This window comes from Numida meleagris, chromosome 26 (assembly GCF_002078875.1).
Source record: "Numida meleagris isolate 19003 breed g44 Domestic line chromosome 26, NumMel1.0, whole genome shotgun sequence".
NCBI lineage: Eukaryota > Metazoa > Chordata > Aves > Galliformes > Numididae > Numida > Numida meleagris.
The window spans coordinates 3726880-3753420 of record NC_034434.1 but is presented as its reverse complement, the minus strand read 5'-3'; the positions used below and the strand labels follow the sequence as shown (position 1 = coordinate 3753420).

The window sequence follows — 26541 nt, the reverse complement described above, 5'->3', positions numbered from 1 at the left end:
CTGTGCCCCATAAGGCAGTAATGCATGGATTGAGTGCACCCCTGTGCCCCATAAGGCAGTAATGCATGGATTGAGTGCATCCATCTGCTCCGTAAGACAGTAATGTGCGGCTCAAGTGCATCCCTCTGCTCCATAAGGCAGTAATGCATGGCTTGAGTGCACTCCTGTGCTCCGTAAGGCAGTAATGCATGGCTTGAGTGCAATCCTGTGCTCTGTAAGGCAGTAATGCATGGCTAGCAGTCAGTGTGCGATGTGGGAAATGCAGAGGTGGAAGCATGGGATGCTCGTTTGGGCACTGAGCAGTGCTTGGCGCTGGGATGCCAGTGCTTGTGCTGTGCTGCAGGGACACTGCCATGGCTCTGGGAGGGTGAAAATCTGTGAGCTGCGGTGAGAAATGGTAGGAAACAGCAGAGAGCTCTTCTCACGTGGAGCTTGCAGCTTGTCCCCCCCCTCCCCCCTGGAAGCCATTGGTTTCAGTGCAGGCGGGAGGTAAGACGTTGAGTAGAAAGTGGGAATTGAAATTGTTTCAGAAAGTGCCACCGAGGTGCAGCTGCAGTGCCCTCAATTTTGCCTCTCTGCTGGGGTTGGAACCGCCGCCTCTCGAGGGGGAAATCCGGCTTTCTGGTTCTGGAAAAGAGGTTCTGCCGAGGGGTTCTTCCAGCAGCAGGCGGCGGTTCTTGCTCAGTGGATGGAAATGGGTGCAGGAACCGACTGCAAAAGTCCTGAGAGCAGAAGCACCCCCACAGCTCAGAGGCATTTCGGGGAGCAGGGCTGGTCCCAAAGGAGGGGCGGTGAGAAGTGAAATGTGGATGGGGCCCTGGACCTGCATGGAAGCCTCCAGCAAACCCTGCAAGCTGCACGAGCCCCTGGGAGCGGGGCAGCCCCAGGGCTGGGCTTCCCCGGGGTGGGAGAAGGGCAATGGGTGCCATCATCTGGGGGAGCACTCAGAGGGATCTCCCGGAGTTCTCCTCTCCGCTCGGATTCCTCAGCTCTCAGCCACGTGTTCCCCCCAGCTTCGTCCCAAAGACGAGTCACCCAAGCTTAGTGCAAACACTCAGGCTGGAGGAGCGGCTGGCACCAAAATACGGCTGAAAATGTTGATTGCATGGAAGCGCTGGTTCCCAGGTTTTTATTTTTCAGCGCCGCTTTTATGTCACCGCCTCATTTTCGCCGCCGCCGTTGTTTGTTCTCAGCATTTGATGTGGTTTATTACTCAGAACCGGAGCTAATACACACTCAGCAGCCCAAGTTCTGCCCTTGGAGAAGGGACGGGTGATTCAGCGCCATGCTGACTGCCCAGCCCTCTGCTCGGCGGGGGAGCAGGTGGCCACGAGAGCAAAGCTTTCCAACAGGAAGCAATCTATTGCATCTCCTGACGCTTCTCTTCACTCAGCTTGAGGCAGAACTCGAGGCTCAGCCACAACCCAGACAGTTAAGCAGGACAAAAGCTGCCCCGTCCGTTGGGAAGGATTGTAACGCGAGTGCTGTGATGCTGGGGCTGATAGGGAAAGGAAATTTGGAGGTCATCAGCTGTTTGAATGGTGCAACCCGTTTGCTCATAGGTTTACATGGAGCATTGCTAGCAAACTCTTAGCTACATGTTCCACTCTGCTCTGGCCATGAATGGGGATTGGTCTGAGTCGCTCTCTGGGGTCTCTCTGGACGCTGGGACTCGAGGCCATGGGTGCTGGTCTGAGTTTTGTGTCCTTTGGAGCTTTGGACAAACCCTGGGGCACGTGGATGTGTCCGACATCTGCACTCTGTGCTTGCTGGCCTTGCTCACCCAGCCGTCTGATAGTGCAGGCATGGAGCTCATCAGATGCTTCCCAAAGCCTTGGAGATCTCTGGATAAAAACTGCAGTGGCAAGTGAAGATTAGGATTCGTTGATTAGGATTCATTGATGAGAGTGTTTACCCTGGGAGCACCGGAGGTCTTAACGGAGCAGATGCATTTTTTGGCCGTTCCAGTGCCTTTCCCTATTCCCAACTCGCAGGAATGCCCCGTGCCATTCATTTCTGCGGGTTACTTTGTGGGTTGTGCAGGTTGGCACTTCCCTTCCCGGAGCTGCATGCGTGGGGCTTGCACTGCGTGGTGCTTTTATCATCTGCAGAAGGAAATAACCCATCAAAGGTAACGGCAGGTCAGCCCGCGTGGGGGCACACGGGGTTTGGTGCCTCACTGCGCTCCTTTATCTTTGTGAGGTTAAGCAGAAGTCTGAGGGAGATGAGTGATAGAAGTTTATGTAATTTTTGGTGGGTATTTTATCGAAGGTGACCGCTCTTTTCCTCCCCTCCTTCCCCCCGCTTTTGTGCTCTGCTTTACCTGCAGATGATGTTAAAGTGAAAAATGAATACGGCGACAGAGAGGAGGGTGCTTTAAATTCTGAGCGGATGGAAAACCCGGAAGAATCCGAAATACCTTACAGCTACCCCAGAGAATACAGCGAATACGAAGGCATTAAGCTGGAGAGACACTTGGGCTCCTACGACAACGCCAGGCCAGCGAGTGGGAAGATGACCTGCGACATCTGCGGCTTAGCCTGCATTAGCCTCAATGTCCTGATGGTTCATAAGCGTAGCCACACCGGTAAATATCCCACCTTCTTCTTCGAGGTCTAAATACAGAGAGGATAACGGTTTGGGATGCAGAGAGGATGCCAAGATCGGGCTTTTCCTGGTTCCGTCCCGCAGGGGTCTCTGGCAAACCGCTCACGTTTCTGTGCCTCACTTTACCCGCTTTGCCCTCTTGGGACTCCGTGTCACAGCAGCGTATTGGTGAGGCATTTTAAGAGTTTTGGATGAAAGGCACTATGTCGTCGAAGCGTTTCAGCCCCAGCGCACGGGTTAGATGGTTTCTGTGCTGCCGTTTCCAGTCTGTGTGCTGTACTTCTCTTTGTGCCATTCTTGCGCCACAAACCAACGAGCGTCTCCGGTTTTGAGCTGCAAGATAGGACATTTTTTTTTCTTGCTAAAAGTTGCTAGCTTGTTGGAATCAGCCTCCTCCAGACCACTCCTTCCCATGGAAAACCTGTGCGGTGGTTTCCATACGCGTGTTACGAGAAGCTCTGACACCAGAGCTGCACCCAACTCCCACTGAGGCCAACGGAAGGGCTGTGTGTTTCTGTAGACAGAAATTGATCTCATTCTTTCCCCTTCCAAAAAGGAAAGGGTATGAGGACGGCGCGATACCCACATAACCATTAAATGTCCTTTTTTGTATGTCATTTTAAGGTGAGCGGCCATTCCAGTGTAATCAGTGCGGAGCTTCCTTTACTCAGAAGGGTAACCTCCTCCGCCACATTAAGCTACATACAGGGGAAAAACCTTTTAAATGTCATCTTTGCAGTTATGCCTGCCAGAGGAGGGATGCGCTAACGGGTCACTTAAGGACACATTCTGGTAAGTGACTTCAAAGGCGCTTCGTGTGTTTCAGATGTGTGTCACCGGGACACGACGTGCAGAAAATAGTCAGCAAAGCTTGCGCAACCAAATTGGTTCTGAGGAGCTGGCAAAGAGCGGTGGCCGCTCCCTGCTGTGCCAATGGGACTCGATGGAACCCCATGGGACCCCATGGGACCCAATGGGACCCGATAGAATCCACTGAGACTCAATGGGACTTGGAGGGACCCAAGGGAACCCAATGGGACTTGGTGGGACTTGATGGAACCCAGTGAGACCCAGTGGGACCCATCGAGGCCCAAGGGGACTTGGTGAGACCTGATGGAACCCAGTGAGACCCAAGAGGACTTGGTAGGACTCGGTGGAACCCAGTGAGACCCAATGGGACCCAATGGAACCCAATGGGGCCATCTTGGGACTTGACTCTGCCCCTGATGTGCTCGAACACCTTTAGGAGCAGAACCAAAGGCAGCGTGGCTGCCGGTAGCACCTCGCTGCTGGGTAGTGCCTTTCATCTGAACGTCTTAACCTGCTCCACAAATGCGGTGCGATCCCTCCAGGCTGGGGTAGGGCGCTGTGTTCATTGCACAGGTGGGAGAAATGGAGGCACAGAGCTGAGGTGAATAACAAGCCAGGTAGAAATGGATGAATTCCTCCGATTCTTTCAGAGCCAGACCATGCTGCTCTTTGATTTCCTGTGTCATAAGGGGGCCCAGAAAGAAAACAGACATTCTGAATGATAGATGTTATCACTGCGCTGCGCTGCACAGAAAAAAAAAAGAAACCAAACCTCACAAAGAACCAAAGTTAAAAATGAGATTTACCTGATGGGAGGCAATGGGATGGATCTGGCCAAGGGCCAGTGCAGTTTTTGTGACCGTACCCCCACAGCGCATCGGGCTCCAAACACAACTGGTGCCTACTGAGGCCGGAGTTTGTAGGGCCGGCCAATTAAGCAGCATAAAGAAAGTGAACTAGGATCGCAACGTGCTTTCCGATAAGCTCCTTTGGAAATGAGCTGAACCCACGAACGGTTTCGTTTTGCTCTCATTTTTAGCACTTTCATGAAATCCTTAAAGAATTCAGTGCAGACGGAGCAATGCCGGGCAGCTGGGGCATGGCAGCCTGGTGCTGTTCTGCACCAGGGAGGTGATGGCGAGGGGAGCTGCCAGCTCCTCAGGGAGCTTAGGGTCGAGGAGGGCCTTGCAGGAGCCCTAATAAAACCCTAATAACCCCACATACCCCTAATTCTGTGGCAACTCCCGTGCTCAGAAACCTAACAGAAATGTAAAGCATTCTCCACATGCCGAATCAGCACGGTACACCTGCATGCAGGGGGTGGGTGTTCCTGCAGGCGTTTAACTCTCCCCTCCGTTTCGCAGTGGAGAAGCCCTACAAGTGCGAGTTCTGCGGCCGGAGCTACAAGCAGAGGAGCTCGCTGGAGGAGCACAAGGAGCGGTGCCGCACGTACCTGCAGAGCTCCGGCGGGTGCGAGCCGGGTGAGTGCCTCGCATCGCAGGGCTCTTTTCTCTCTTTTTGCACTTACAAGAGAGGGTGTCTGGTGAGCTGTTGGTTCATGGGTTTGCTATGATGGCTTGCAGTGAGCCAGGGGTGCAGCGTCACGCAGGGGGGTCCGGTTCAGCGCTCCCCCAGGCAGCCAGCGGAAGAATGCTTTCCTTGGATTTGCTTTTTTACCTCGCAGTGACTCTGAATAAGAAAACACCTTCCAGGCAGCGTTTCTGGAGGTGACACTTTTAGAGAGACGGCCGCGGTAACGAAGGCCATCCCGTGAGAACCCAAACGTTGCGCTCAGCGACGCGGTTGTGAAGCAGAACTCACGCGGGGCGCGTCCCAGGCCGTGCCCAAACCGCCCCCAGGAATCTGGTGATAACTCCGTGCCGTGAGGATCCTCACCCCGTGCAGGGAGGGCCGTCGTGCCACGCATTGAAAAACCACCCCGAAGAAACGATGGTTGAACATTGGAGCCCCTTCTTTTCAGCAAGCGACCGTTGTTTTACAGCATCGGTAGAAGGCGACGGCTGTGCGAGCGTCAGCAAGTTTTGGTTTTCGTGGGAACTTGTGCACATCGCGACTGTGGTTTTGTGTTACAGTACACGCTGTCACGATGGCAATCGCCTCGAGGTGCCCACCGCGGGAAAATGGAAAACATGATACCACCGTAGAGCTCTGCTTTTAAACCGCTCTCGTGGCTCGTGTTCGTTTGGGAATAGCAAGACGTCACCGATCCAGAACCTGCGGGGCAGCGCTGGGCAGCGCCGCGTGCTGCACCCCGAAGTGGTCGCAGAGGAAACGTGAGTTCCCGGCACACGACGCAGCGCTGCTCTCTCAGCCCATCGTGCTTCCGAAAGCGCACGGCGTTGTTTTGAGGGGAGCCGTAATTCAGATGAAAAACAGGAACTCTCCTGCCTTGCTGAGGCGTTTTCTTTGCGTTCAGTTTTCGCAGAGGAGGGCTGGGGGAGCTCGGCGCCGTGCTTGGTGCTTCTCATGTTGGTGTATTGTTTTCCCCCCAAAGAGGAGCTCTTTGCGCTCCTTCGTGTCCTCACTTTTAGACTTCTGGCTCTTTCCCCATTGCCCCCATCGCTCTGAATGTCGGCCCCTTTTCCTGCAGTCCCTGCCCCCCCCCCACCTCTGCATGGAGCCATCTCTGCATGCCACCACCCCGTGTAACTGAAACACCATTCTCATCCTGCTCGCTTTTCAGCGTGAGGTTTGCACGTCCCTGGCCCAGCAGCATGGAAACATCTCTAAAGAACAGCTTCATGCAGCAGCACTGCTCGGGCCCTGATAAAGATCTCTGGTCGCGTTGTTCTCATTGCACAATAACCCGCCTCGGCTCCACTCTCCATTATTTAGTGACCACACTGAGAAGCGGCAGGAAGCAATGCCTCTAATTCGAGCTCGGCTTTGTGCTTGAGGGTTTTGAATACAATGCCCACACATTCTAAAAATGACACTCGCATTTATGGGGCGAGAGAAACCACGCTATGGAAACAGCGCGGTATGGGAGAGGTGCTGCTGTCCGTGCTCTGCACAGCGACCAGAGCTGGTGGGGAGATCTGTTTGCAGAGGTTCTTGCAGCATCCGTAGTGAGACTGCTGTTTTCTGGCGGTGCTGTTGGGCCATTCAGTTGGTAGGGTGTTCCTATTCCATGTTCTGAAATGGGATGAGTGCTCTGGGGGCTTGGGGGTTCCTTGCGGCTGTTTAGCTCTCAGTGTAACTGTGGGCGAAGCACTCGGTCCTTTCTGCCAGTCAAAGCTGAAGTTTATGTTTAGATACTTGTTATACGTAGGTAATGAGTTCTTTGAATTGGGGTCAGAGTGCAGCGTGGGATCCCTTGGTGGGTAGGGTCATGGCAGGAGGAGATGGATGTGGTCATGGCTGGAGATGATGGGTAGGGCCATTGCAGAAGATGGGGCATGGTGACTTCTCTCCTTTTTTGAGAAGTCTTCAGAGAATGCTGAGTGCTTCCTAAATAGCAGATATTGTTCCTGGAGTGCTCAGGGGGTGATGCAGACGGAGGTGGTCGAGGCCGTTGTGTCGGGTTTGGGGAAGGGAGCGCGGGGCTATGGGAGAAGCGATGCACCACTTCCATGGGAGCAGATCCTGTTTCCCTACAGCTCTGCTGTGAAGATGCTGTCGAGAGCTTTTCCGCCCCATGAACAGAGGTTATTTATTTCTTTATGCAGAAATGCCCACTGGCAAGGAGGGGACAACCTCACCGTGACAGCAAAGAGCTCAGCATTAAAGCAGAACGTCAGGCAGAGGTTGGGGTGCAGGATTGATGCCTCCAGATGGCCCTGAGCTCCAATGTGGGTCAGGAGCTGCTGCCTGCAGCAATCCCCTCTGGTAAAGCCCATTGCTACCTCTGCATGGAGCTGCTCGCTGCCCCCAGGATGGGGGGCACTCATTGAGTGGGGTCCCCCCGGTGGCACATAAATGGCATTGAGAGGACAGGTGGGCACTGATGCCGTGCACAGCACCGCTGTGTGTCAGGGCCGGTGGGAGGGATGGCAGGAACTGCTCCGAGCTCTGCCAGGAGGAACAGAGAGATTCTGGGAACGGGAAATTCAAGCTTTAGTAGTACAACAGCTCGTAAAGATAAGGGTTGAGGAGAGGGGGAAGTAGAAGGGAAGAAACTCGAGAAAAGCAAATGAAGAAATAGCAGGTGCTGGCATGACCTTATTCGTGGCAGTGGTGGATTTTCTTTAAAAAAAAAAAAAAAAGGTTATTAATGACTCGTAATGAGTCACCGTGGAAGCTCACCGTGCTGGGGAAGCTCAGAGCGTGAGCTGCTGTTATCTGAAGGGAACCCGCAGTGCTCAGAAGGGATCGGCCTCCAGTCTGTGGAGCACGAGAGTTGAGCAGAAGTTCCAGGATTAAAAACCCCATAACATGCTGCTGCCCCGGCCGCCCTGAGTCATTGCAGGAGCTGGCTTGGGCAACATGCATGAGCAGAGGCACTGCACAAACATCACCTACCCGTTCTGGCTGAGGTTTGGTGAGTCACGCTTTGTGCTGCCCGAAACCCATCTGATACCGACAGCAGTCACAATAAACACGTGAGGAGGGGCTGGGAGGTCTGGAGGGAAGTGCTGCACGCGGAGCAATGGAAGGGTGATGCTGCACCTTCGTGTCGTGCACTTGAGCAAACTGGAATTGAAGCCCAGCGCTGAATAGAACTGCACTGAGCAGGACCGAGGTGACAGCAGTGCTTATGTCACTGCTCTCTGGCTCTACTTCTCTCTCATGTAGATGATGCTCCACATATTTCAGGTATCTCCGTGCTCCGCTAGGAGCCAGGGTTCCTCCCCCATGAGAATAACTCTGGTATTGCTTTGGGAGAGCAAACTGCCTTTCCCCATCCTTCTTAGGCAGCAACCCCCCAGAGGAGGGGGTCCATCTGTCACCACAGCGGTCCCTAACGCTGCAGCCCTCCGTGCTCCTTGAATAGCAAAGCACCACCACCGATATTCGTTGGTTTTTGGGGTGAAGCTGCAGCAGTTACGCTCGTTATTAGTCGGGCAGTTGTGAGATGAGGTGGCAGCGTGGCTGACCCTGCTCTGATGCTGTGCAGCTGTTTCCCTGAAGCCACAGGCACTGGAGGAGAGCTCTGGGGAATAGGAGGATCTGCAGGACATCCCGTGGTCCAAGGATTGTGGTCCAAGGACATCCCATGCTCCAGGCTCAAGGGAGGGGTCCCAGGGCACGTGTGCGCTCCTCTGAGAAATCTAGGGGGCTCGAATGAGCTTTCCAACACCAAAATGCTTTCAATTGTGCCAAAGGGGAGAACATTCTCCATGAGCTGTGACTGACGGAAAGAAGAGAGTGAGGGGTGAGAAGGCTTGAAAAGCTGGGGTGTAAGGAATCGCGGCAGGTGGTGTGAACTCAGTGGGACACTGCAGAGGTTTTTTTTTTGCAGCTTCGTGGGAAGGCGCCCGGTGAGTGATCTCTGGAGCGGTGCAGTGGGGCTGAGTGCTGAGCGCTGGGTGGGAGCCCCGGCTCGGGCTGCAGCTGTGGGCAGCTCTTACTCAAAGCAAAAAGGGCCAGCAGAGCTCCGGCTCCAGCAGCGCGATGCTCTGCAGCCGCCCGTCCCAAGCTCGTTTTCACGCTTCCCTTTGCAGCGAGGGCATTGGTTTTGCACAAGCGCGCGCTCCCCGTGCACGGGGCTGCTCGGTGCTGCTCCTGCTGACCGCAGCCGGTGCCCACGACACAGAGAGCAACGGCGACCGAAAAAAGCAACGACCCACCTTAACAACAACAGACCTCCAGCCTGCTTCCTCCCAACGAGCGGGGCAAACTCTGGAGATTAGACCCTTTGCTTCTTCCTTTTTTTTTTTTTTTTCTTTTTTTTTTTTTTTTTCCTTTTATTTTTTTTTTTTTTCCCCCATTTTCCCCCGTTTTTTTTTTTTCTTTTTTTTTTTTTCTTCTTTTCCCCTCTTCCAACCCAGCCAACGTGGAGGCAAGGCACATCAAGGCCGAGATGGGGACCGAGAGAGCCCTGGTGCTGGACAGGCTGGCGAGCAACGTGGCGAAGCGAAAAAGCTCCATGCCCCAGAAGTTCATTGGTAAGAACTAAAACCTTCTCGCGTGCAACTGCTGAACCTGCACAGGTTGGCAGCAGCCCATGGCGCAGTGCTTCTGTGCTCTGTCCGTGTTCTTTGCAAGCTCCCAGCCCAACAGAAGGGGATAGAAGTGAAGCAACAGCCGTTTTCTCATGTGGTTTGAGCAACTTGCTATAGATTTTGGATTTAAAAGAATATATCCTATAGATGCTCGAGGACTGCTGCTGCTGTGCTTTGTATCTACGTGTGCAGGCAGTTTCTGTCTTACAAGCTCCTGTTGTGCTGTGCTCTGTACCTGTGCATTTGAAATGTTCTCTGCCTGGTTCTTTCCAGGAGGAGAACAGCAAAGGTTGGTGCTGTTAGGAGCGGGGCGCTCCTTCCAGGCAGTGGGATTCTTGCTGCATGCACGTGCAGGATGAGGCCTACAGATGGAAAGGCATTAGGTTCCTGTTAGTCATCTGCTGAACTTCAGCACGCTTTAAAAATATATCAGGCCCTTTCTTGTGGTCACTTAAGCTGCAGGATGTTTCCAGAGCGTTTTCTTTGCATTTCCTTTTATATGATCAGGCTTGCACCCTGAGATCTGGAATGCAGGGCTGGCAGGTTGTGTCAGCAATCCCCTGGGCCATCTCCTGTCATTAATTTCATTTAATTTTGGGAAAGGAAGATGCACTTCTCGTGTCCTAAGCAGAGACCTGACTTAGCAGCTGCATAGCTATGTATGGGTAGGGTCAGGGTCAGGGTTAGGATTAGGGTTAGGGTTACTGGTAGGGTCAGGATTAGGAGTAGGGTCAAGGTCAGGCTTAGGGTTAAGGTCAGGATTAAGGTCAGGGTCAGGGTTAAGGCCAGGGCTAGGGCTAGCACTGGGCTGTCAGCATTTATTTAAACATCTCAGTATGGATTTTAAAGGTCTCCTTTTAGCACAGAGCTGAAGCAGCACCAGCTCCTGTTGTCTGAGTGCCTTTGGGTACTCAGTGCTGAATCTGTTGACTGTGTGAGCCGGCCCTCACATGTCACTCTGTGATTCAAAACGTTAATGCAAATGTTTCTGAAAACCCTTCAGCTTCCTTTTTCTGACGCTGAGATCAGCTCCAGCCCGTCGTGTTTCACAATTGCTGTCAATTCAGCCTGCACGCGTTGTATTGCACGGGGCCGCTGCTGCAAACACTCTCAGAACATCCCGACCTGGAAGGACCCGTAGGGATCACTGAGAGCAGCTCCTGCTTGGAGCATCCTGCTGAGCTGTTCTGCAAGCACGCTCTGGCGGAGCGGGCCCTTGTGTTGCTTTGGGCTGGTGCCATGTCAAATTGACTGGGAGAAAAAAACCCTTTCTTACGACCTGGGGTCTCCGCAGGAGTCCATGCAGTGTGGGGAATCTCATCTGCTCTGATTTTTTTTTTGTTGCTTTTTCATTTCCAGAGGCACAAATGGAAGCCTCAAACGAGGAGATGGGTAGCGGGGCGTCCGCTCTGCACTGTGCCCTTCTCCAAAGGCTTTTCCAAAGACGCTGTCCTCAGCCTTTCCTCGAGTAACAAAGGGAGAAGGGCTCGATGGACGCTTCCCACTTTGTGTTTCACATTTTGCCATGGATTTCTACTTTCCTTCGAGGCGGAGCCGCACCTAACATTGACCCAAGTCAACGCCGCCGCTGCAGCCGCCACGCTTCTGCCCGTTCCCACCCTCTGAGCATCTGCTCGCAGAACTCTGCTTCCTCCTTTCGCAAAACCCGGCTTTCCCTGAGACCTCCGGCTCGGAGGTTTCTCGTGGTGGTAGAGGCGCAATGCTCCGCTCCCACACTTGGTGAACCCCTGACCCCCACGCGCCGGTGCCCTCCCTGCTCCCGGGGTCCACACCCCATCGCGTGGCAAGAACCGATGCGCGCTTCAGAGCAAGCCCAGCAGCGCGGGCGGACGCGTCACCCGCTGCGGGGCTCAAGTGTGAATTCGGTCGGGGATGCTCAGCTCCGCGCCGCCTGCTTTGCGAACCGACGCCGCGCGTTCGATATTTCATTTGGCCACTTGCAACGGCTTCGCGTTGCTTCCTGTGGTACCGGTGGCAGCTTCGCTCGGAACGAGCTGCTCCATTTTCCTGCTGCAAAGATGAAACGTGGCAGTGTTGGGCATGGCACGACCTGTCCCCAGCCTCCACGCGCTCCTTTCCCCTTTGCCTGAATCTTCGGCCTCAGTTTTCTCTCCAAATCTGTAGGGAGTTCTATGCATTTTTGCTTTGCTACATGTTGTTTTTTTTTTTTTTTTTTTTTTGGTATTATTATTATTATTTCACTTTTTTTCACATCTCTCACTCGCCCGGAACTGGTCTATGAGTCACACAAATGTGCTATATCACTTTGTTGCCTTCTGTGTGAAGATGGATCACAAGTTGGGTGAGGGCTGGAAGCAGTTACTCTTGTGGTTCTCTAACCTTTCTGAGTGTTTAATAAGAGAAACGTGAGCTCCTGGTTTTCTGCAGTGAAACCTGAAGAGTTTCATATACATTGAGTCACGGTGTTGACAGGTGACTGATAAACATCTGCACTTCTCCAGTTACCGTAACTAAAAGATTTAGTGGATCCGATGCTTGAAAGCCGCTTGCGCATGAAACATTTCATCCTTTTTTAAATTTTTTTGTTGCTGTTGAGTGAATGATTCTGTTTCATGTAACCGCAGAATTCGGTTAGTTATTTCTAGATACTCATCAAAAAGGGACTCAAGCTCTTCTGGGGTGCAGTTTTCTCCCCTCCTTGCACCTGGCACGGAGGCAGCCAGCTCCGGTGCTCTGCCCACGCAGCCCATGGCCCCTCCTGGAGACCGGGGCAGGGCTGGGGCCACGCTCAGCTCCCCTCTGTTTGCCAACCCGAGAGCTCACAAAGCTCCATCACGCCCAGAGAGGGATGTGCCTTGCTTCTCTTTTGCTCGCCCTGCATTGGGTTCTGCACGTTCTACCGACGCGTTCTGTGTACGCATGGGTAATGGAGAGCTGTTGGGTGGGCGCGGGGTAACGTGGGCTGCATCCAGTCCCCACCGGTGTTGGTGTGAGAGGGGGGTTCCCTGCTCAGGGGACAGGGCAACAACGGGAGGTTGAAATCTTGGCATAAAGGTGGAGCATGTGGGTTCTTTATCGGTTGGCTCTTTTACAGAGACGTTCATCAGTGATGGCTTAACTTTTTCTAGAAAGAACATGACAGAAATTAACGTATGGAAGCCTTTCTTGAGCTTGTCTTGAAGCTTTTCTCTCCCTTAAATCCCAGAACAACCTGACAGTGTTGGTGCTGATCCACCCCATGTCTCCACCACCTTCTCCATTAGAGTTTTGCTCCCAAGCCTGAGCTTTAAAAGGCCAACAGGAACCTGTGCATAGAACCATACAATCCTAGAATGACTTGGGTTGGAAGGGGCCTCAAACGTCATCAAGCTCCAACCCCCCAGCCACAGACAGGGCCGCCAACCTCCAGATCTAATACTAGACCAGTATTAATACTAGATAATATTAATACTATATAAAACTAGGCTGTGCATGATGGTTCCCTTTTCTGCAGCGGGTATTTCATTCCCCTTTGCATCCCAGAGATTGCTGCGCTCTGGAGCAGCATCGCAGAGCTTCAGTACGCCGTCACCCCCCGGTAACGTAGCGCATCTCCTCTCTCGCAGGCGAGAAGCGGCACAGCTTTGACGTTAATTACAACTCACCCTTCATGTACGAGAAGGAAGGCGACATCGTGCAGGGCCGCATGATGGACCAGGCCATCAACAACGCCATCTCCTTCCTGGGGGCCGAAGCCTTGCGCCCGCTGGTGCAGACCCCCCCGGCGCCCACCTCCGAGATGGTCCCCGTCATCAGCACGCTGTACCCCATCGTGCTGCCCCGCGCCGACCTGCCCAACGGCAGCGACGACAAGAGCCACGTCCCGCTGCGGGAGCGCGGCCTGCCCTCCGACAGGGCCCCGTCCCCCAACAACAGCGGCCACGACTCCACGGACACGGACAGCAACCACGAGGAGCGGCCCAACCCCCCCTTCCCGCAGGGCCCCGGGCTCCCCGTGCCCCGTAACGGCCTGCCGGCCCTGAAGGATTTCCCCCGGCCCTACGACATCATCAAACCGCCGGCCCTGTGCCCGCGCGACGGCTTCAAGGTGATCAACAAGGACGGGGAAGCCATCGGGGCCTACCGCTGCGACCACTGCCGCGTGCTCTTTTTGGATTACGTGATGTTCACCATCCACATGGGCTGCCACGGTTTCCGCGACCCCTTCGAGTGCAACGTCTGCGGGTACCGGAGCCACGACCGATACGAATTCTCCTCGCACATCGCGCGTGGGGAGCACCGCATGGTGCTCAAATAGACGGACGGCCCCGGGGCCGCGGGGAGCCGCGTGGGCCGGGCCTAAAAGAGTGCCAGGAATCATCCCCTCCCATGTTTTTTCTACACCAATTTTTCAATGAGCGCCCGAAGGAGGCGACGCCTTTGTTATTTTTTAATTTTTTTTTTTTTTAATTCTATTTTTTTTACAGAATTATTCAGTGTTTTGTAGCATCCGTGCCTAGCTGCTGTGCTGAGCGGTACTGTACAAATTCCAGAGGCAGAGACCGGTTTTTATATGAACTTGGTGAAAACGAAGAGCGATTTGAGATGTTCTTTATTTTTTTTAACGTGCATTTCTTTTCACGACGTTTGCTTGAACAGCACAAGAGGCTTTCGTTCCCCGCTGCCAGCTGCTCTGCTTGGTCAGATGTAGAGGAAGAGCTCGTCCTTGCTGTTCCAGCCCCGATGGGCTCATCACCAACACACAGAAAACTTCTCCTGGGAGGGATCATTCATTCACGTGTAGAGGTTTTCCCTAACTCTGGAGCGCACACGGTCCCTTCCCGCTTGCCTTACTTCTCCCCGCTTTCTTCGCAGCCCCTCCCCACGTGCATCTCACTCAGAGCAAAAGGAGCAGAAAAGCCCTACGTTGGGGCTGGGGTTTTTCAGCAACGCGGAGCCGGTTGGCTCCCCCCACGTGCCAGCTGGGGGAAATCCCCATTTCCATGGATGGAAAGCCCTCCTGCCCGACGCGTGCCATGGAGGAGGACGGCCCTGCTGTGCCCTCTGTGTCCCCGTGGCCTCCGGGCACGGAGCTGCCCATCCCACAGCCCAGTCCTGGGAGACCTCATGCACGTGTGTGTGCAAGTGCGCGGCTCCATCGCACCGTCTGGGTTGACGTGGGGATATCCCCCGGGGCCGAAGGCGCTGTTCTGCAGCACGAGCACCGGCGAGGACTTTGAAGCTGGTTTTTAAAATAGCTCTTCTCGTCTAATCGCTGCTCTGCAGCTGTATCATTAGTCACGGTGCGGGAGATGGGTGTCTGATAACGGTTCTGCTGAGCGCGGCTCTTCCTGGCACAGTGTTTCTGCATGGCGGAGGGTGGGATGTGTTCTGATGGAATTTTGCCTCCCCTGTGTGGTTCCATACCAGCGCTGCTTTGGTATTTATCAGCGTCCCAGCGCTGATAGCTGCTGTGGTCCCTCTGTGAAGGGGGGGTCGGGGTGCAGAGCTCTGGATGGGGTGCAAAGGGTCAGACGTACCCAGTGTTGTTCTGCCTTTGGCCTTGCTCTGTTCCCTTGGGTACTCCCTCCCTAAAGTTCAAGGTACAAAAATGGAAATTCATTTTTTTCCCCACTAATCACAGCATCATTATGGTTGGCAATGACCTCTAAGATCGTCAAGTCCAACCAAGGCCACGTCCGAGGAAGGGCGGATGAGCTGCCTTGCAGAGCGCTGCAGGAGTGCGAGACCCTGCTTATCCTTGGTGGCAAAGAAGGAGAGCTGGTTTGATGCTTTGTGCTTGGGAAGGCTCAGACCAGTCCCGTCCTCAGCCCCCGTTCCCTCGTGCTGCGCTCCACGGGGATGCAGCAGCTCCGTGCACACCAATCCTCACGCAGCAAAACACACCTCACCATTCACAGGGGGAGCAGCACAGATTGCAGAGCACGTGTCACACTGGTTTCTTTCTCGCATCACCACTGAACCCTGGAAAACCCCTCAGTTGCCCTTTGGTCCCCTCCAGGCAGGACCCCACGCAACCCACGGCCTCAGGACCTCAGCAGGAGCTGTGCTGTGGGTTCTGCGGGGCTCGGGAGGAGGGATGGAGCTTCCCACAGCCCGAAGGCTCCGTTCCCCACTGCAGCACCGTCGTGTTTTCATGCTCTTGGGACAGGGCTCTCGTTTCGGTTCAGCCCGCGCTGTCTGGCATTCATGAGTGGTTGCTCACTGCTGTTGAACAATGACATAATGTGGAACTTGGACCCAGTCATCTATTAAAAACAATGTGTATTTCCACGTGTACCATTTCTCTGCCGTGCCTGGGAAAGCAGGAAAAAACCTTGCATGGAAGCAGACTGAGCAGAGTGCAGGCAGCTGGGGTCACGTTCCCCTTGCACGTCCCACAGCCCCGGGGGTGTCCCTGCCCCAGCTTCTCCCTACAGAAATGCTGCTTTGATGCATAAAATGCCCTCTGCCCAGTCCCAGGGCCTCTTAGAAGCCCCAGACATTCGGTTGGTGTTATGACAGAGAGATCCCTATCGCCTGCTGCGCTCAGTGGTGATAGAGCAGAGGGGAACTTGTTTCCCCCATTGTGTTGAAACTCACTCCACAATGCATGAAACGTCCCCTCCAGCTGCAGGGCTGCATCCAGGAGGTGAGTGGGGCTGTGGCTCCTCATCCTGTGGGTCTCTGCTCTCCAGAGTCTCCCCAGGACCCACTGCTCTGCACTGCCCCACCGTGACCTTCCCAGCTCCCCAGAGCCATGCGGCAATGCGGTGTGAGGTCAGCCCTGTGCCATCTCTGAGGGTGAAGCCACGTGCGCGGTGCCATGGTGGGGAGGGCGGGTACACGTCCTGCCCCCTGCCCCCCATTGCAGCTCCAGTGCCAGCAGGGTTATATCTGGCCCCACATTTGCATTGCGGCGAGCCGGTGCACCTGGACTACCAGTGCAGCCCTCAGGGGAGCGAGGGCACTGGGGGTTGGGGTGGCTGGCAATTGTCACACGCAGGGACAGGAAAGTCCCAGCAGGCGCTTGTTTATAGCAGAGCTGCTTCCCCCTGGGGCGCAGCCTGCACCCGGGGAGCTCAGGCAGGATGAGGATGATGCTCCTTAGCTGTGAGCTTGTCTCCCCAGTGGTGCACCCCACGGCAGCTCCCCATCTCCCCTTCCTGCTGCTTGGTTCCCCCTTCCTACAGCGGCTGGAGGAGAGGCCAGTGGACCCCCCCCAGCTCCACAGCATCGGGGCTGATCCATTCCCCTGCCCTGAGGAGCAGCCTCACTGCTGCTTCCATCGGGCTGGGGGCATCCTGGGGGTCCTGCCCTCCCCTTGTCCCATTCCTCATGGTTGTGGCTTTGTTCTGGGGGGGGCCCCTCTTGCTGCTCCCTGGGGCTGGGTGCAGCCCCCCCGTCCCTGCCCCCTGGAGCGGAGAAAGTTAGTCAAATCTTCAGAAACCGCAGCGGGGGGGGCTGTGTCTGCATCGCCGGCTTTGATGTCACCCCTGCACGTCCCACAGGTGCTGCTCGGTTACCATAGCCACGGGGGGGCCGTTGTCCCCACGGTCGCTTTGTCATTAACTTGTGCAAGACACGAGGGGAATCATGCAAAAATATTTCCTTCTCCATCCTGTCCCCAAAGCACCCAGGGCCAACGGGGGTGGGGCGGCCACGTGCGTGGCATGGGCAAGGGCACGGTGCTGGTGCATGGGGCACGGTGCTGGTGCATGGGGCACGGTGCTGGTGCTGCAGCTGCTGTCAGCTCCCCATGCATGCAGTGGGGGTCCTGGAGCAGGGCTGGGGGGCTTCACTGTGGGCCCCAGGGCGGTGCCACCTGTGCATCCCTGCAGCAGGAAGTGCAGTGGGAGCCAGGAAGGTTTCTGAGAAGCGGTGCTGACCCGTGCTGGGCCTCCCTGCGGTTTCCCCCTGGTTCTCACCTCCCAGCGCAGTCACACCACGCGCTCACGCACCAGTGCTCAGCACAGGGGCAGCACTGGCTGCTCCCCCCCGCCAGCATCCCTCTGGCAGCATCCCCTGCTCCTGGTGCTTGGTTTGCGTCTGTCCTGCACCCACTGTGCACACTGCACCCAGCACTCATCCTGCCGAGCACTCTGCACTCAGACTTCCCCATGCAGCCCCCACCAACCCCTGCACCATGCACCCACCCTGCACCCTGGGGACTCTCCCATCTCTGCACCAGAGCTCCTGCACCAGTGCTGCAGCTGATCCAGCAGTGCCCTGTGGCCTCTCCTTGCTGCCCTGGTGTTGTGGTGCTCCACGTGGAGCCGGGAGGGACATGCATTGCTGACCAACCTGGTACATTGCTGACCAGGTGCATTGCTGCCCAACTCGGTGCATCCCTGACCCAATGCATTGCTTGCATTCCTGCTAACCTGGTGCACTGCTGACCCGGTGCATTTCCAGCCCCACGTCAGAGGCTTGGAGAAGAGGCTGTGGCATTGCGTGCCCACAGATGGAGGAGCCTGGGGGGGCAGGGGGGTGCAGCTGACAGCCCTTCCCAGCCCTGTCACGGCCGCTGCGCTCTCGGAGGAAGCCGCTGCGCTCTTTCACCCGGCGCTGTTAAAAATACCGCTCCCGATTTTAATACCGCTGCTATTTCGGGCGCTACTTCGGGCTGGGAGCAGGAAGTGAAACCGCACGGCTCCCGGCCCCGCTTGCCCCTCGCAGCCCCCTCCACCCCGGGCCACCCCTGGCCGAGTCCCATCCAGGGTAAACGCGTCTACTTGAAGCCCAGCAGCCGGGCGCCCGCCTTCACCTTCTGGGCCTTCCAGCGCAGCAGGCGGATGGCGCGCAGCCCGAGCCGCAGCACGGCGCCGTACTTGAACACCAGTTTGTAGAAGGCCTCGGTCATGAGCGCGCCGCTGGGGTCGGCGTGCTTCAGCGCGGCCATCGGTGTGTACGCCGCGTTGGTCTGGTGCCGGAAGGGCGGCCGGGCCGCCTCGATCACCCGCAGCGTGTGCTGCGCACGAGGACGTCACGGTCCCTTTCCCGTCCCTGTCACCGTCCCCAGCTCCGTCTCCATTCCCAGCCCCTCATATCCATCCCATCATCTCCATTCCCATCCTTATTCTATTCACATTCTCATCCCCATTCTATTCCCATCCTCATCCGCATCATCTCCATCCTATCCCCATCCCATTTCCCCCAAATTTCCACCACCATTCCATCCCTGCCACATCCCCTTTCCCATCCCGCTCCCATCCCCATCTCCATACCATTTCCATCCCCATCCTCATCCCCATCATTCACAGCCCCACTCTATCGCCATCCCATTCCCACCCAAATTTCCATCGCCACACCATCACTATCCTATCCCCATTTCTATCCCATCCCTATTCCCTTCCCATGCCCACATCCATCCCCATCCTATCCCCATCCCATTCCCACCCAAATTTCCATTCCAATTCCCATTCCCATCCCCATCCCATCCCCATCCCCATCCCTGTCCCCATCCCACCCTGGGGGGATTTTGGGGAGCAGGAGGAAGGAGTCAACATGGGAGGTGCCAGCGCCCAATTGCTGCTCCTCATTAGTGCTAATTGAGCTCTCCTGTGTTCTCCCATCCCACCCGGGAGCTCCACCATCACCTCCGCGATGTCCTCGGGGCTCTGCCCCAGGCTGGCGAAGACGTCCCTGGAGTTCCGCAGGTAAAGGTCGGTGAAGATGGCGGCAGTCTCGGGGTCGGTCTGTGAGTAGTCGGCGCGCTCAGCCTCCTCGTACACCTTGGCCTCGAACTCAGTGGTCACCGGCCCCGGCTCCACCAGGCTGATGCTGCAGGGGGGGAAGCTGAGGACGATGGTGGCTGAGCCCCCCGCCGTCTCCCCCAGCCCCACACTCACGCCACGTTGAAGCGCAGCGCCTGCACCACCAGGCTCTCGCAGAAGCCCTCCACGGCGAACTTGGAGGCTGCATAGACGTCGTTGAAGACGATGCCTGGGCGAGGAGCAGTGGTTGGGGGTGTGCGGGGTGAGGACCCCCCCAGCACCCCGCCCCCCCGTACCCTGCAGCCCCATCACGCTGCTGATGACCACGATGTGGCCGCTGCGGCGGCGCTTCATGTCGGGCAGCACCTCCTTCACCAGGCGCACCAGCCCAAAGAAGTTGGTGTCCATCAGCCCCTGCATGGCTGCCAGGCTCTGGCACTCCAGCGGCCCGATCATCCCCACGCCGGCGTTGCTGACTGCGGGGTGCAAGGGGGGGGTAAGGGCAGGCTGGGGTCCTCAGCACCCGTGGAGTTGGGGGTCCCCACCATGGGACTTTGGCACAGAGGTGTGGGATGGTGGCTCCCCAGGGAATGGGGGTCCTTGGCACAAAGGGACTATGGTGTGCGTAGTGTGGAGTGCCCGCAGCGTGTGGGGCACCTCTGTCCCAGGGGTCCCTGGTGCACGGGGTGGCCCTGGCATGGAGGGTCCCCAGTGCCACATGGGTGGAGGGTCCTCAGCACGGGATGTCCCCAGTGTGCGCAGTAAATAATGCACATGCAGAACGTTCCTGGTGCATGGGGTGACCCCAGCACGGGGTGTCCCTCGTGCACGGAGCATCCCCCAGCCCGGGCTCCATGCATGGGGTGCTGCAGGGACATGCAGGGACACGCAAGGACGTGGCTCACCCAGGACATCGACGCGGCGCCCAGGGATGCTGTCGAGGCAGGCGCGGATGGACGCCTCGTCGCACACATCCAGCTGCTTCACCTCCAGCGTCCGGCCCAGCGCTGACCCCGCCGCCGCCACCAGCGCTCCGCTGCGGGACACGTTCCTCACCGTGGCGATGACTGAGGAGGGGGCACAGGTGGGATCAGCCCCCCGCCCTCCCTGTCCTCAGCACCGGGACCCCCTGCTCTGCTCACCTCGGAAGCGGCGCTGCTTGTCCCGCGCCAGGCGCACCGCCAACGCCAGCCCAATGCCGGACGAGCACCCGGTGATCAGCACGGTGCGGGGAGCCATGGCCATGGCCTCGCCACCCACCCCACGGCTTTAATAGTTCCTGGCCCCCAAATCCCTGCTCTAATCCCCCCCTCCCCGCTAATCCCCCCTAGCTCTGGGATTTGCGGGGCCGCGTGGCTGAGCTGCACGTGGTGCACAGAGGGGCCTTTGTGCGGGGCCGGGGGGCACTGCGAGGACGTGGCAGTGCGGGGGTGCTGCTGCTATGCAATGGGGCTGACCCCCCCCGACATGCATGGGGTGAGGGTGGCTTTGGAAAGGGGTGAAACGGGAGCTCTGAAAAAATAACGTTTATTCTCACTTTGTATAAAACACATCACAGTTCGACTGGCCTTGGGGGGGCATGGGGAGGTGTGGTGGGGACCCCAGCCCTGCATCCTCCCCCACCCACCCATCCAAGAGGGGGGAGGGGCTACAGGGGCTGGGGGTGAGGGGTCTGCAGCCATGACCCCGTGAGGATGGAGGGGCTGGCCCTGGGGGGGGACAAAGTGCAAGAGTGTGGGGGGCCACAGCAGCAGGGTGTGGGGTGAGCCCCCTTCGTCCCTGTGCTCACTGCTGCAAGCGGTGCCCTTGTGTGCTGGCAGGGCTGTGCCGTGCCGTGCTGGCTGTGCCGAGCTGTGCCACCGCTGCTGCACTGTGCCGAGCTGTGCCAACCTATGCCAGCAATGCTGTGCCAAGCTGTGCCAATTTATGCTGGCAATGCCACGCTGAGCCGTGCCAAGCCGTGCTGGCAGCGCCAGGCTCATAGGGCCACGCAGGTGCAGTAGTGGCGCAGCTTGCAGGGCAGGATGCCGCGGTTGATCTGGTGGAACTCCACGAGCTGGATGAGGTCAGCGAAGCGGGTCTGTCCGTCGTCCATGGTGAAGTAGAGCCGCCCCTCCTCCTCGCTCTGCCAGGCAGGTGAGCGTCAGGACTGGCTGTGCCCCCCCCTCCAACCCACCCCACAGCCATGGCACTCACTGGCAGGATGAGATAGTGCTTGACTTTCTGCAGGTGGCACAGGGACAGCACGAAGCCCTTGGGGTTGCGCTGGCTCTCCCTCACCAGGAACACGCTGTGAGCCCCAGAGCAGAGTCACCCCAAAGCCCCAGGGGGCCCTGTGTGACCCCTATGTCCCCCTCCGCCTTGCAATCCTATCCCCCCCATCCCCCAGGCTCCAGGACCACCCTATACCCCCTGTGAGCCCTCTCTATGCTGTGGGACTCCACAACCTCTAGGGGCTTTGTGCACCCCAGGGATCCCCAATCCCCTCTGTGACCCCCCTGCTCCTTACCCATCCACCAGCCCCTGGCGGCCGATGAGCTGCTGGGTGTCCTCCCGTGAGATGCGCCCGTGGAACCAGGGCTGGGTGCGGTGGATGGCTGCAGGAAGGGGAGAAGGGCGTCAAGGGGGGCCACTCTGGGCAGGGACCCCTCACTTGGGGGTCTCCATGTTCCTGCCCTATGGCCACTGCTCACCGGCGCTGAGCGGGGAGCTCTGGCAGGCGGCAGGCAGGCTGTACCGGTGCGTCGTCTTCTTCTGGCCATGCAAACAGAGTGAGCGCACACCGAGGGGGGGTCCCGATCCCATCCCGCGCCCCCCACTCACCCTCCAGGCCTGCGCCTCCTCCAGCGCCGCTGTCAGCACCTCGCTGGGGTTCTCGATCACCCGCCCTGTGCACCCTGAGAAGTCCATGGCCACCAGCGCGCTGTCCGACACGCTCTGCTGCGGGGACAGTGACAGCGGGCTTGGGGGGCTATGGGGCACCCCATGGATCGGGGCTGCACCTGGAGGGGGTGGGGGGACACTCACCAGTGGCGTGGGGCTGATCCAGGGGTGCTGGCTCAGGCGTGTCTGCGCTTGCTGGTAGTTGCGGTAGAGCTGCATGCCGTACTGGGGGGGTCCCGGGGGGCATGGCAGTGTGAGCATCCCTCGGTGTCTCCCCGGTGCCTCCCAGTACAACTCAGCATCACCCAGCCTCCTCCACTGCCCTCCCAGCGTCCACCAGATCCCCTCCAATGTCCCTCAGCTTCTCTTCAGCATCACTCTGGCACCCTCCAGTGCCCCCCAGTGCCCCCCAGTACCCGCCAGCTGGGGCTCACCTTGAAGAGGCGGAATGCTGCCATCCAGCAGGTTCGGCTCTGCTCATCCTCGCTGCAGAGCAGCTTCAGGCCCTTCACCCCACTGCGCACCTTGTAGGGCTGCAGGGAGAAGCCAGATCCATCGCAGAGCAGCCCCCCGGACCCCTCCATGTCCCTGTCACCCCTCGGTGGGCAAAGACCCTGTGCAGAGCTGGGTAGGGTGCCCAGAAGGGACTCACCTTGATGCAGAACCCGAACTCGGTGGGTGTCCCATAGTGCTTCTTGCCCTGTGTCACGTAGTAGATGTTGGACTCGGTGAGGTCGGCGAAGTACTGCAGGTGCCGGGGGTCCTGGGGCCGGGGAGGGGGAGTCAGGGGCTGCCCCCAGTGCCCCCCAGGCTCGGGGTGCCCTTGGCTGCGCCTCACCTTGGACGTGCCTTTGGTGGAGTAGTAGAGCCCCGAGCGGCGCAGGGAGAAGTAGAAACGCTTCCAGACCTTGCGGCCGGCCTCACGCAGCTGCAGGAAGCCCTGCACCTCGGGGCAGCTCCCGGAGTTCAGGAAGTTCTGGGGGGAGACAGGGGCTGAGGGGTGGCCAGGCACAGCAGGTCCCCATGGCATGGTTGGATCCCCATGGCAAAGTTGGGTCCCAGTGTCATGTTTGGGTCCCCATGCCACCGTAAAGTACCCATGGAGTGCTTGAGTCCCCATGTCATGGTGGGTTTCCCATGGCACCGTTGGTTCCCTTTGTCATGGTTGGGTTCCCATGGCACCGTTGTCTCCCTGTTCCATGCTTGGGTCCCCATGGCACCGTTGGGTCCCCATGGCTTTGTTGAGCCCTCACGGTGCCTCCAAGCCCAGCGCTGCCGTACCTGGATGAGCTCCGAGTGCGCCATGCTCTTGTTCGCCTCCAGACAACTGGACACCATCACCTCGGGGAAGAGGGACTGCTGGGGGGGACAGGTGGGTCAGGGGACGCCTGCCGCTCTCCATGGGGCGTAGGGGCCCTGTGGAGTCTGTAGCTGCCATGGGGCACCTGGATTCTTTGGGACCCTTGTCCTGCGGTGGCCACGTACCGCGTTGCTCTTGAAGAGCTCGTACTTGGCGAAGTTCTTGCGGAAGACGAAGCGGCTGTCGGCGCCGAGGGGCCACGCGCTCTGCACCTCCACCACCGACTCGTGGTCCTCCAGGCAGCGCTCTGCGGGGACAGGGGCTCAGCAGGGGCTGTGCCGTGCCATGCTGTGCCATGCCGTGCCACGCCGCGCCGTGCCGCGAGCTCACCCAGCGCCAGGTGCTGGTGCAGCTCCACCAGGGCCCAGCTGTGGTCGTGCAGCGCGTGCGTCCTCTGCACCAGCATCTCGCAGAGCTGCCGCGCCGTTGTGCCCGCCGACACCTCCAGCGAGCGGCACGACCCGTCCTCGCTGAACACCTTCACCAGCTGCAGGACCACCGTAGGTCAGGGCCCCGTTACCCAGCGGGGGATCCCCGGAGCCCCCAGACCCACCACCGGGCACTCACGTGGCAGGCGCCTTCACGGGGGGGTCCCTGCCCGCCGGGGAGGCTGCTGAGGATGGGCGAGTTGGAAGGGCTGCAGAGCTCGGGGAAGGGGTTGGGGATGTTGGGCAGCGATGAGGCACGCGGCTCCTCCTCTGACAGCGGCCGACTGCGGGGCAGAGATGGGCTGAGCCCCCTGCCTGCCCCTCATCCCACCCCACACCGCGGGGCTGAGCCCCTCACACCCACCTGGTGCTGTGGATGAAGAGGGGCTGTGAGCGGCGCAGGTCGGTGGTGGGCGGCCCCTCACCCACATCCCCCTCCTGCTCCACGCTGCCCACCCCGGGGGGGTCCCGGATGCCGCTCTGCTGGGCCCCCCCGTCCATGGCATCATCTGAGGGGCAGAGCACGGGGGCTGCAGCTGGCTCCCACCCAGCACCCACCCCAGTGTGGTTTCAGATGAGTGGTGTGAGTCAGCGTGGGGGTGACTCAGCACCGCCCCACCTGCCCCCCCCAGCAGCCCTGGCTCCTGCCCACCCCCGGGGGCTGCGCGTTGCCGATGCCGCCGTCCTCAGCCCAAAGGCTTTGGCACTGCAGTGAAGGGCACAGCTCCGTGTGAGACAATGGAGAATCTCCCACGCCTCCATTTCCCACGTGGGAAGCGCTCCAGTGCTCCAGCATCACCAGTGGGAGACTGGTGGTGGGTGAGGGGGGCTGAACTGAGCCAAACTGGAGCAAACTGGGCTGAGACCGGCCAAGGGGGCTGAACAGGGCCGGGCTGAGCTGCGCTGGGCTGAAGTGGGCCAAGCTGGGCTGCGCCGTGCTGTGCCGGGGTGAATTGTGCCATGTTGTGCCGGGATGAGCCGCTCCGTGCCGTGCCGCGAGCACCGCGTCGGCAGAGCCGTCATCACGGCGCGGCACGGCCCAGCCCAGCCACCTCCTCGGGTCCGGCCAAACCAGTTCTGGCGGCCGCTCCCAGCTCCACCTCACCGTGCTGGCATCCGCGCCGCGCCGGGGCCGGGGGCGAGGAGACGGAGCCCGCCGTGGGAACGGCCCCCCGCCGCGCCGCCCTCGCCCACGGCCCCATGCCCGCTGCCAGCACCCACGCGTGCAGGGGACACGGGGACACGGCGGTGCCCTGGGGGACCCCGCACGGCTCGGCATGGATCGGCATGGCCTGGCACGGCTCGGCACACGCTGCCCAGGACAAGCAGAAGCAAGCAAAGCCCGGCGCGGCAGAGCGGCCGTCCGGCACGCGGCACACGTAACACACGCGTGTGTGGCACTGTGCTGCGCCGGTGGCACTCGGCGTTAATCATTCACCCGCGGCCGCTCCATCCCCACCTCCCAGTGGTGATGGTGTGGGATCCAAGTCCACGGCCGGGCGGGCACCGGGGCCCTGCCCGCATGGTGCCAAAGCACCGTGGTGCTGAGATGTACAGGGCCATCCCCATCCCCATCCCCATCCCCATCCCCATCCCCATCCCCATCCCTATCCCATCCCCATCTTTATTCCAGCCCCATCCCCAGCCCACTGCTCTGTCCCCTCACCCCAAAACCCCACCTGCTCCAGGTGCTGCGGGTTTGGTGTCTCTGCCTAATCCTCAAAGTGGGGACATGGGGATAACAAAGATGCTGGAGGAGTCCTGGCCACCCCCAAACCATGCAGGCGTGGGTGGGGGTAATGAATGGGGACCCCATGGAGCCCCCACACCACCAGCCCCTCACCGTGGCCTCAGGTCACCCCAGCCCAGTGGCTGTAGTGGGGTGGCGGCAGCAATGGGGTTCATAGAGTGTCCCTGGGGTAGGGGACAAAGGGATGGCCTTGGAGCTATGGGGCGGAGGGAGGAGGGCCACCGGTGTTAAGGGACACAGCGCCAGCGCTGTGGGGCAGGGGGACAGGGGTCACTGCGCTGCCTCCCAGAGGGCCACCAGAGCCAAGGATTGCTTCCAAGGGCCACTACAGTTATGGGACAAAGTTCCTGGGGCCATTGGTTTAAAGGGATGGGGTCTGAAGGCCACCAGGGTTAAAGGGACAGGATCCCAAGGCCACCAGGCCAGCAGAGCCACCAGGAGGAAAAGATGGGATCCCAGGGCCACCAGCACTATAGGGCACAGTTCCCAGGGCCACCAGGGTTATGGGATGGGGTCAGAGGGTCACCAAGGCTATAGGGACGGGATCCTATAGGGCTGCGGGTGAGGGCCCGGCGGGTGCCGGTGCTGTAGAACTGGGATTCCTGTGGCTATGGGGCGTTGGCGGCAGAGGAGGAAGAAGAAGAGCCAGGAGGAAGACAGGAGGAAAAGGGCCGGGATGGGGGGAATGGGAGCAGCACCTGGTGGTCCCACAGCACAGGGACCCCCACCCTAACCCCGCTCCTACCTGCAGCGCTCGCCGCGTCCCGCCGTCCTCCCGCCGGACCGGGCATTCCTGTTTTTCCCCGGCTTTATCTACCTGCGCCAGCGCCCGCCCCCGCCTGACATCACAGAACCGGGGCGGCCGCAGCCCCACAACGGCCCCACGATGGCCCCCACCCCA

The 26541-nt window shown here is 58.7% G+C and overlaps 3 protein-coding genes across 22 annotated transcripts in view; 1 reads left to right on the top strand and 2 right to left on the bottom strand.

Moving 5' to 3' along the window:
- IKZF3 (IKAROS family zinc finger 3) overlaps nucleotides 1-15796 on the top strand; it is a 25567-nt gene extending 9771 nt beyond the window's left edge. For 6 of the 9 annotated variants that reach the window (XM_021378141.1, XM_021378146.1, XM_021378143.1 and 3 more), the window contains exons 4-8: nucleotides 2330-2587; nucleotides 3232-3399; nucleotides 4782-4898; nucleotides 9369-9485; nucleotides 13130-15796. In XM_021378141.1, the coding sequence (XP_021233816.1) occupies nucleotides 2330-2587; nucleotides 3232-3399; nucleotides 4782-4898; nucleotides 9369-9485; nucleotides 13130-13821 (1352 nt within the window). In that variant the 3' untranslated portion in view covers nucleotides 13822-15796. The remainder of the gene's footprint in view (nucleotides 1-2329; nucleotides 2588-3231; nucleotides 3400-4781; nucleotides 4899-9368; nucleotides 9486-13129) is intronic. The other 3 variants (XM_021378142.1, XM_021378149.1, XM_021378150.1) reach the window with 3 other exon arrangements.
- Nucleotides 14101-20598, bottom strand: RDH8 (retinol dehydrogenase 8 (all-trans)). Of its 4 annotated transcripts, none has more exons than XM_021378209.1 (7): nucleotides 20362-20598; nucleotides 20125-20286; nucleotides 19516-19695; nucleotides 19355-19448; nucleotides 19103-19301; nucleotides 18271-18474; nucleotides 14101-18071 (listed from the first exon to the last, which is right to left on the bottom strand). In XM_021378209.1, the coding sequence occupies exons 1-7, from the start codon at nucleotides 20462-20464 to the stop codon at nucleotides 17883-17885; spliced, it is 1131 nt and encodes a 376-aa protein (XP_021233884.1). In that variant the 5' UTR covers nucleotides 20465-20598; the 3' UTR covers nucleotides 14101-17882. The 4 variants fall into 4 exon arrangements, with proteins under 4 accessions (XP_021233884.1, XP_021233885.1, XP_021233886.1 ...); XM_021378210.1 differs by having other exon boundaries at nucleotides 19103-19286; XM_021378211.1 differs by lacking the exon at nucleotides 14101-18071 and having other exon boundaries at nucleotides 18072-18474.
- Nucleotides 20731-26499, bottom strand: GRB7 (growth factor receptor bound protein 7). Of its 9 annotated transcripts, none has more exons than XM_021378158.1 (15): nucleotides 26386-26499; nucleotides 24255-24399; nucleotides 24030-24174; nucleotides 23793-23949; nucleotides 23588-23709; nucleotides 23384-23461; nucleotides 22941-23078; nucleotides 22755-22865; nucleotides 22537-22635; nucleotides 22247-22327; nucleotides 22043-22159; nucleotides 21913-21973; nucleotides 21729-21816; nucleotides 21416-21509; nucleotides 20731-21344 (listed from the first exon to the last, which is right to left on the bottom strand). In XM_021378158.1, exons 1-15 carry the CDS (start codon nucleotides 26429-26431, stop codon nucleotides 21198-21200), a joined length of 1629 nt encoding a protein of 542 aa, XP_021233833.1. In that variant the 5' UTR covers nucleotides 26432-26499; the 3' UTR covers nucleotides 20731-21197. The 9 variants fall into 9 exon arrangements, with proteins under 9 accessions (XP_021233833.1, XP_021233835.1, XP_021233836.1 ...); XM_021378160.1 differs by having other exon boundaries at nucleotides 22043-22181; nucleotides 24255-24426; nucleotides 26386-26446; XM_021378161.1 differs by having other exon boundaries at nucleotides 21913-21970; nucleotides 22043-22181; nucleotides 24255-24426; nucleotides 26386-26446.

Coding starts and splice junctions, on each gene's coding strand:
- RDH8 (XM_021378209.1), bottom strand. CDS start 20,464: ATGGCCATGGCTCCCCGCACCGTGCTGATCACCGGGTGCTCGTCCGGC. Junction 19,302..19,354: donor GCGCTGCGCTTCAACGTGGC/GTGAGTGTGGGG, acceptor CATCGTCCTCAG/CTTCCCCCCCTGCAGCATCA. Junction 18,475..19,102: donor GCCCCGAGGACATCGCGGAG/GTGATGGTGGAG, acceptor CCTCGTGCGCAG/CACACGCTGCGGGTGATCGA.
- GRB7 (XM_021378152.1), bottom strand. CDS start 26,431: ATGCCCGGTCCGGCGGGAGGACGGCGGGACGCGGCGAGCGCTGCAG. Junction 24,427..26,385: donor GGACGCGGCGAGCGCTGCAG/GTAGGAGCGGGG, acceptor GGTGGGAGCCAG/CTGCAGCCCCCGTGCTCTGC. Junction 23,950..24,029: donor CCCGTGAAGGCGCCTGCCAC/GTGAGTGCCCGG, acceptor GTGGTCCTGCAG/CTGGTGAAGGTGTTCAGCGA.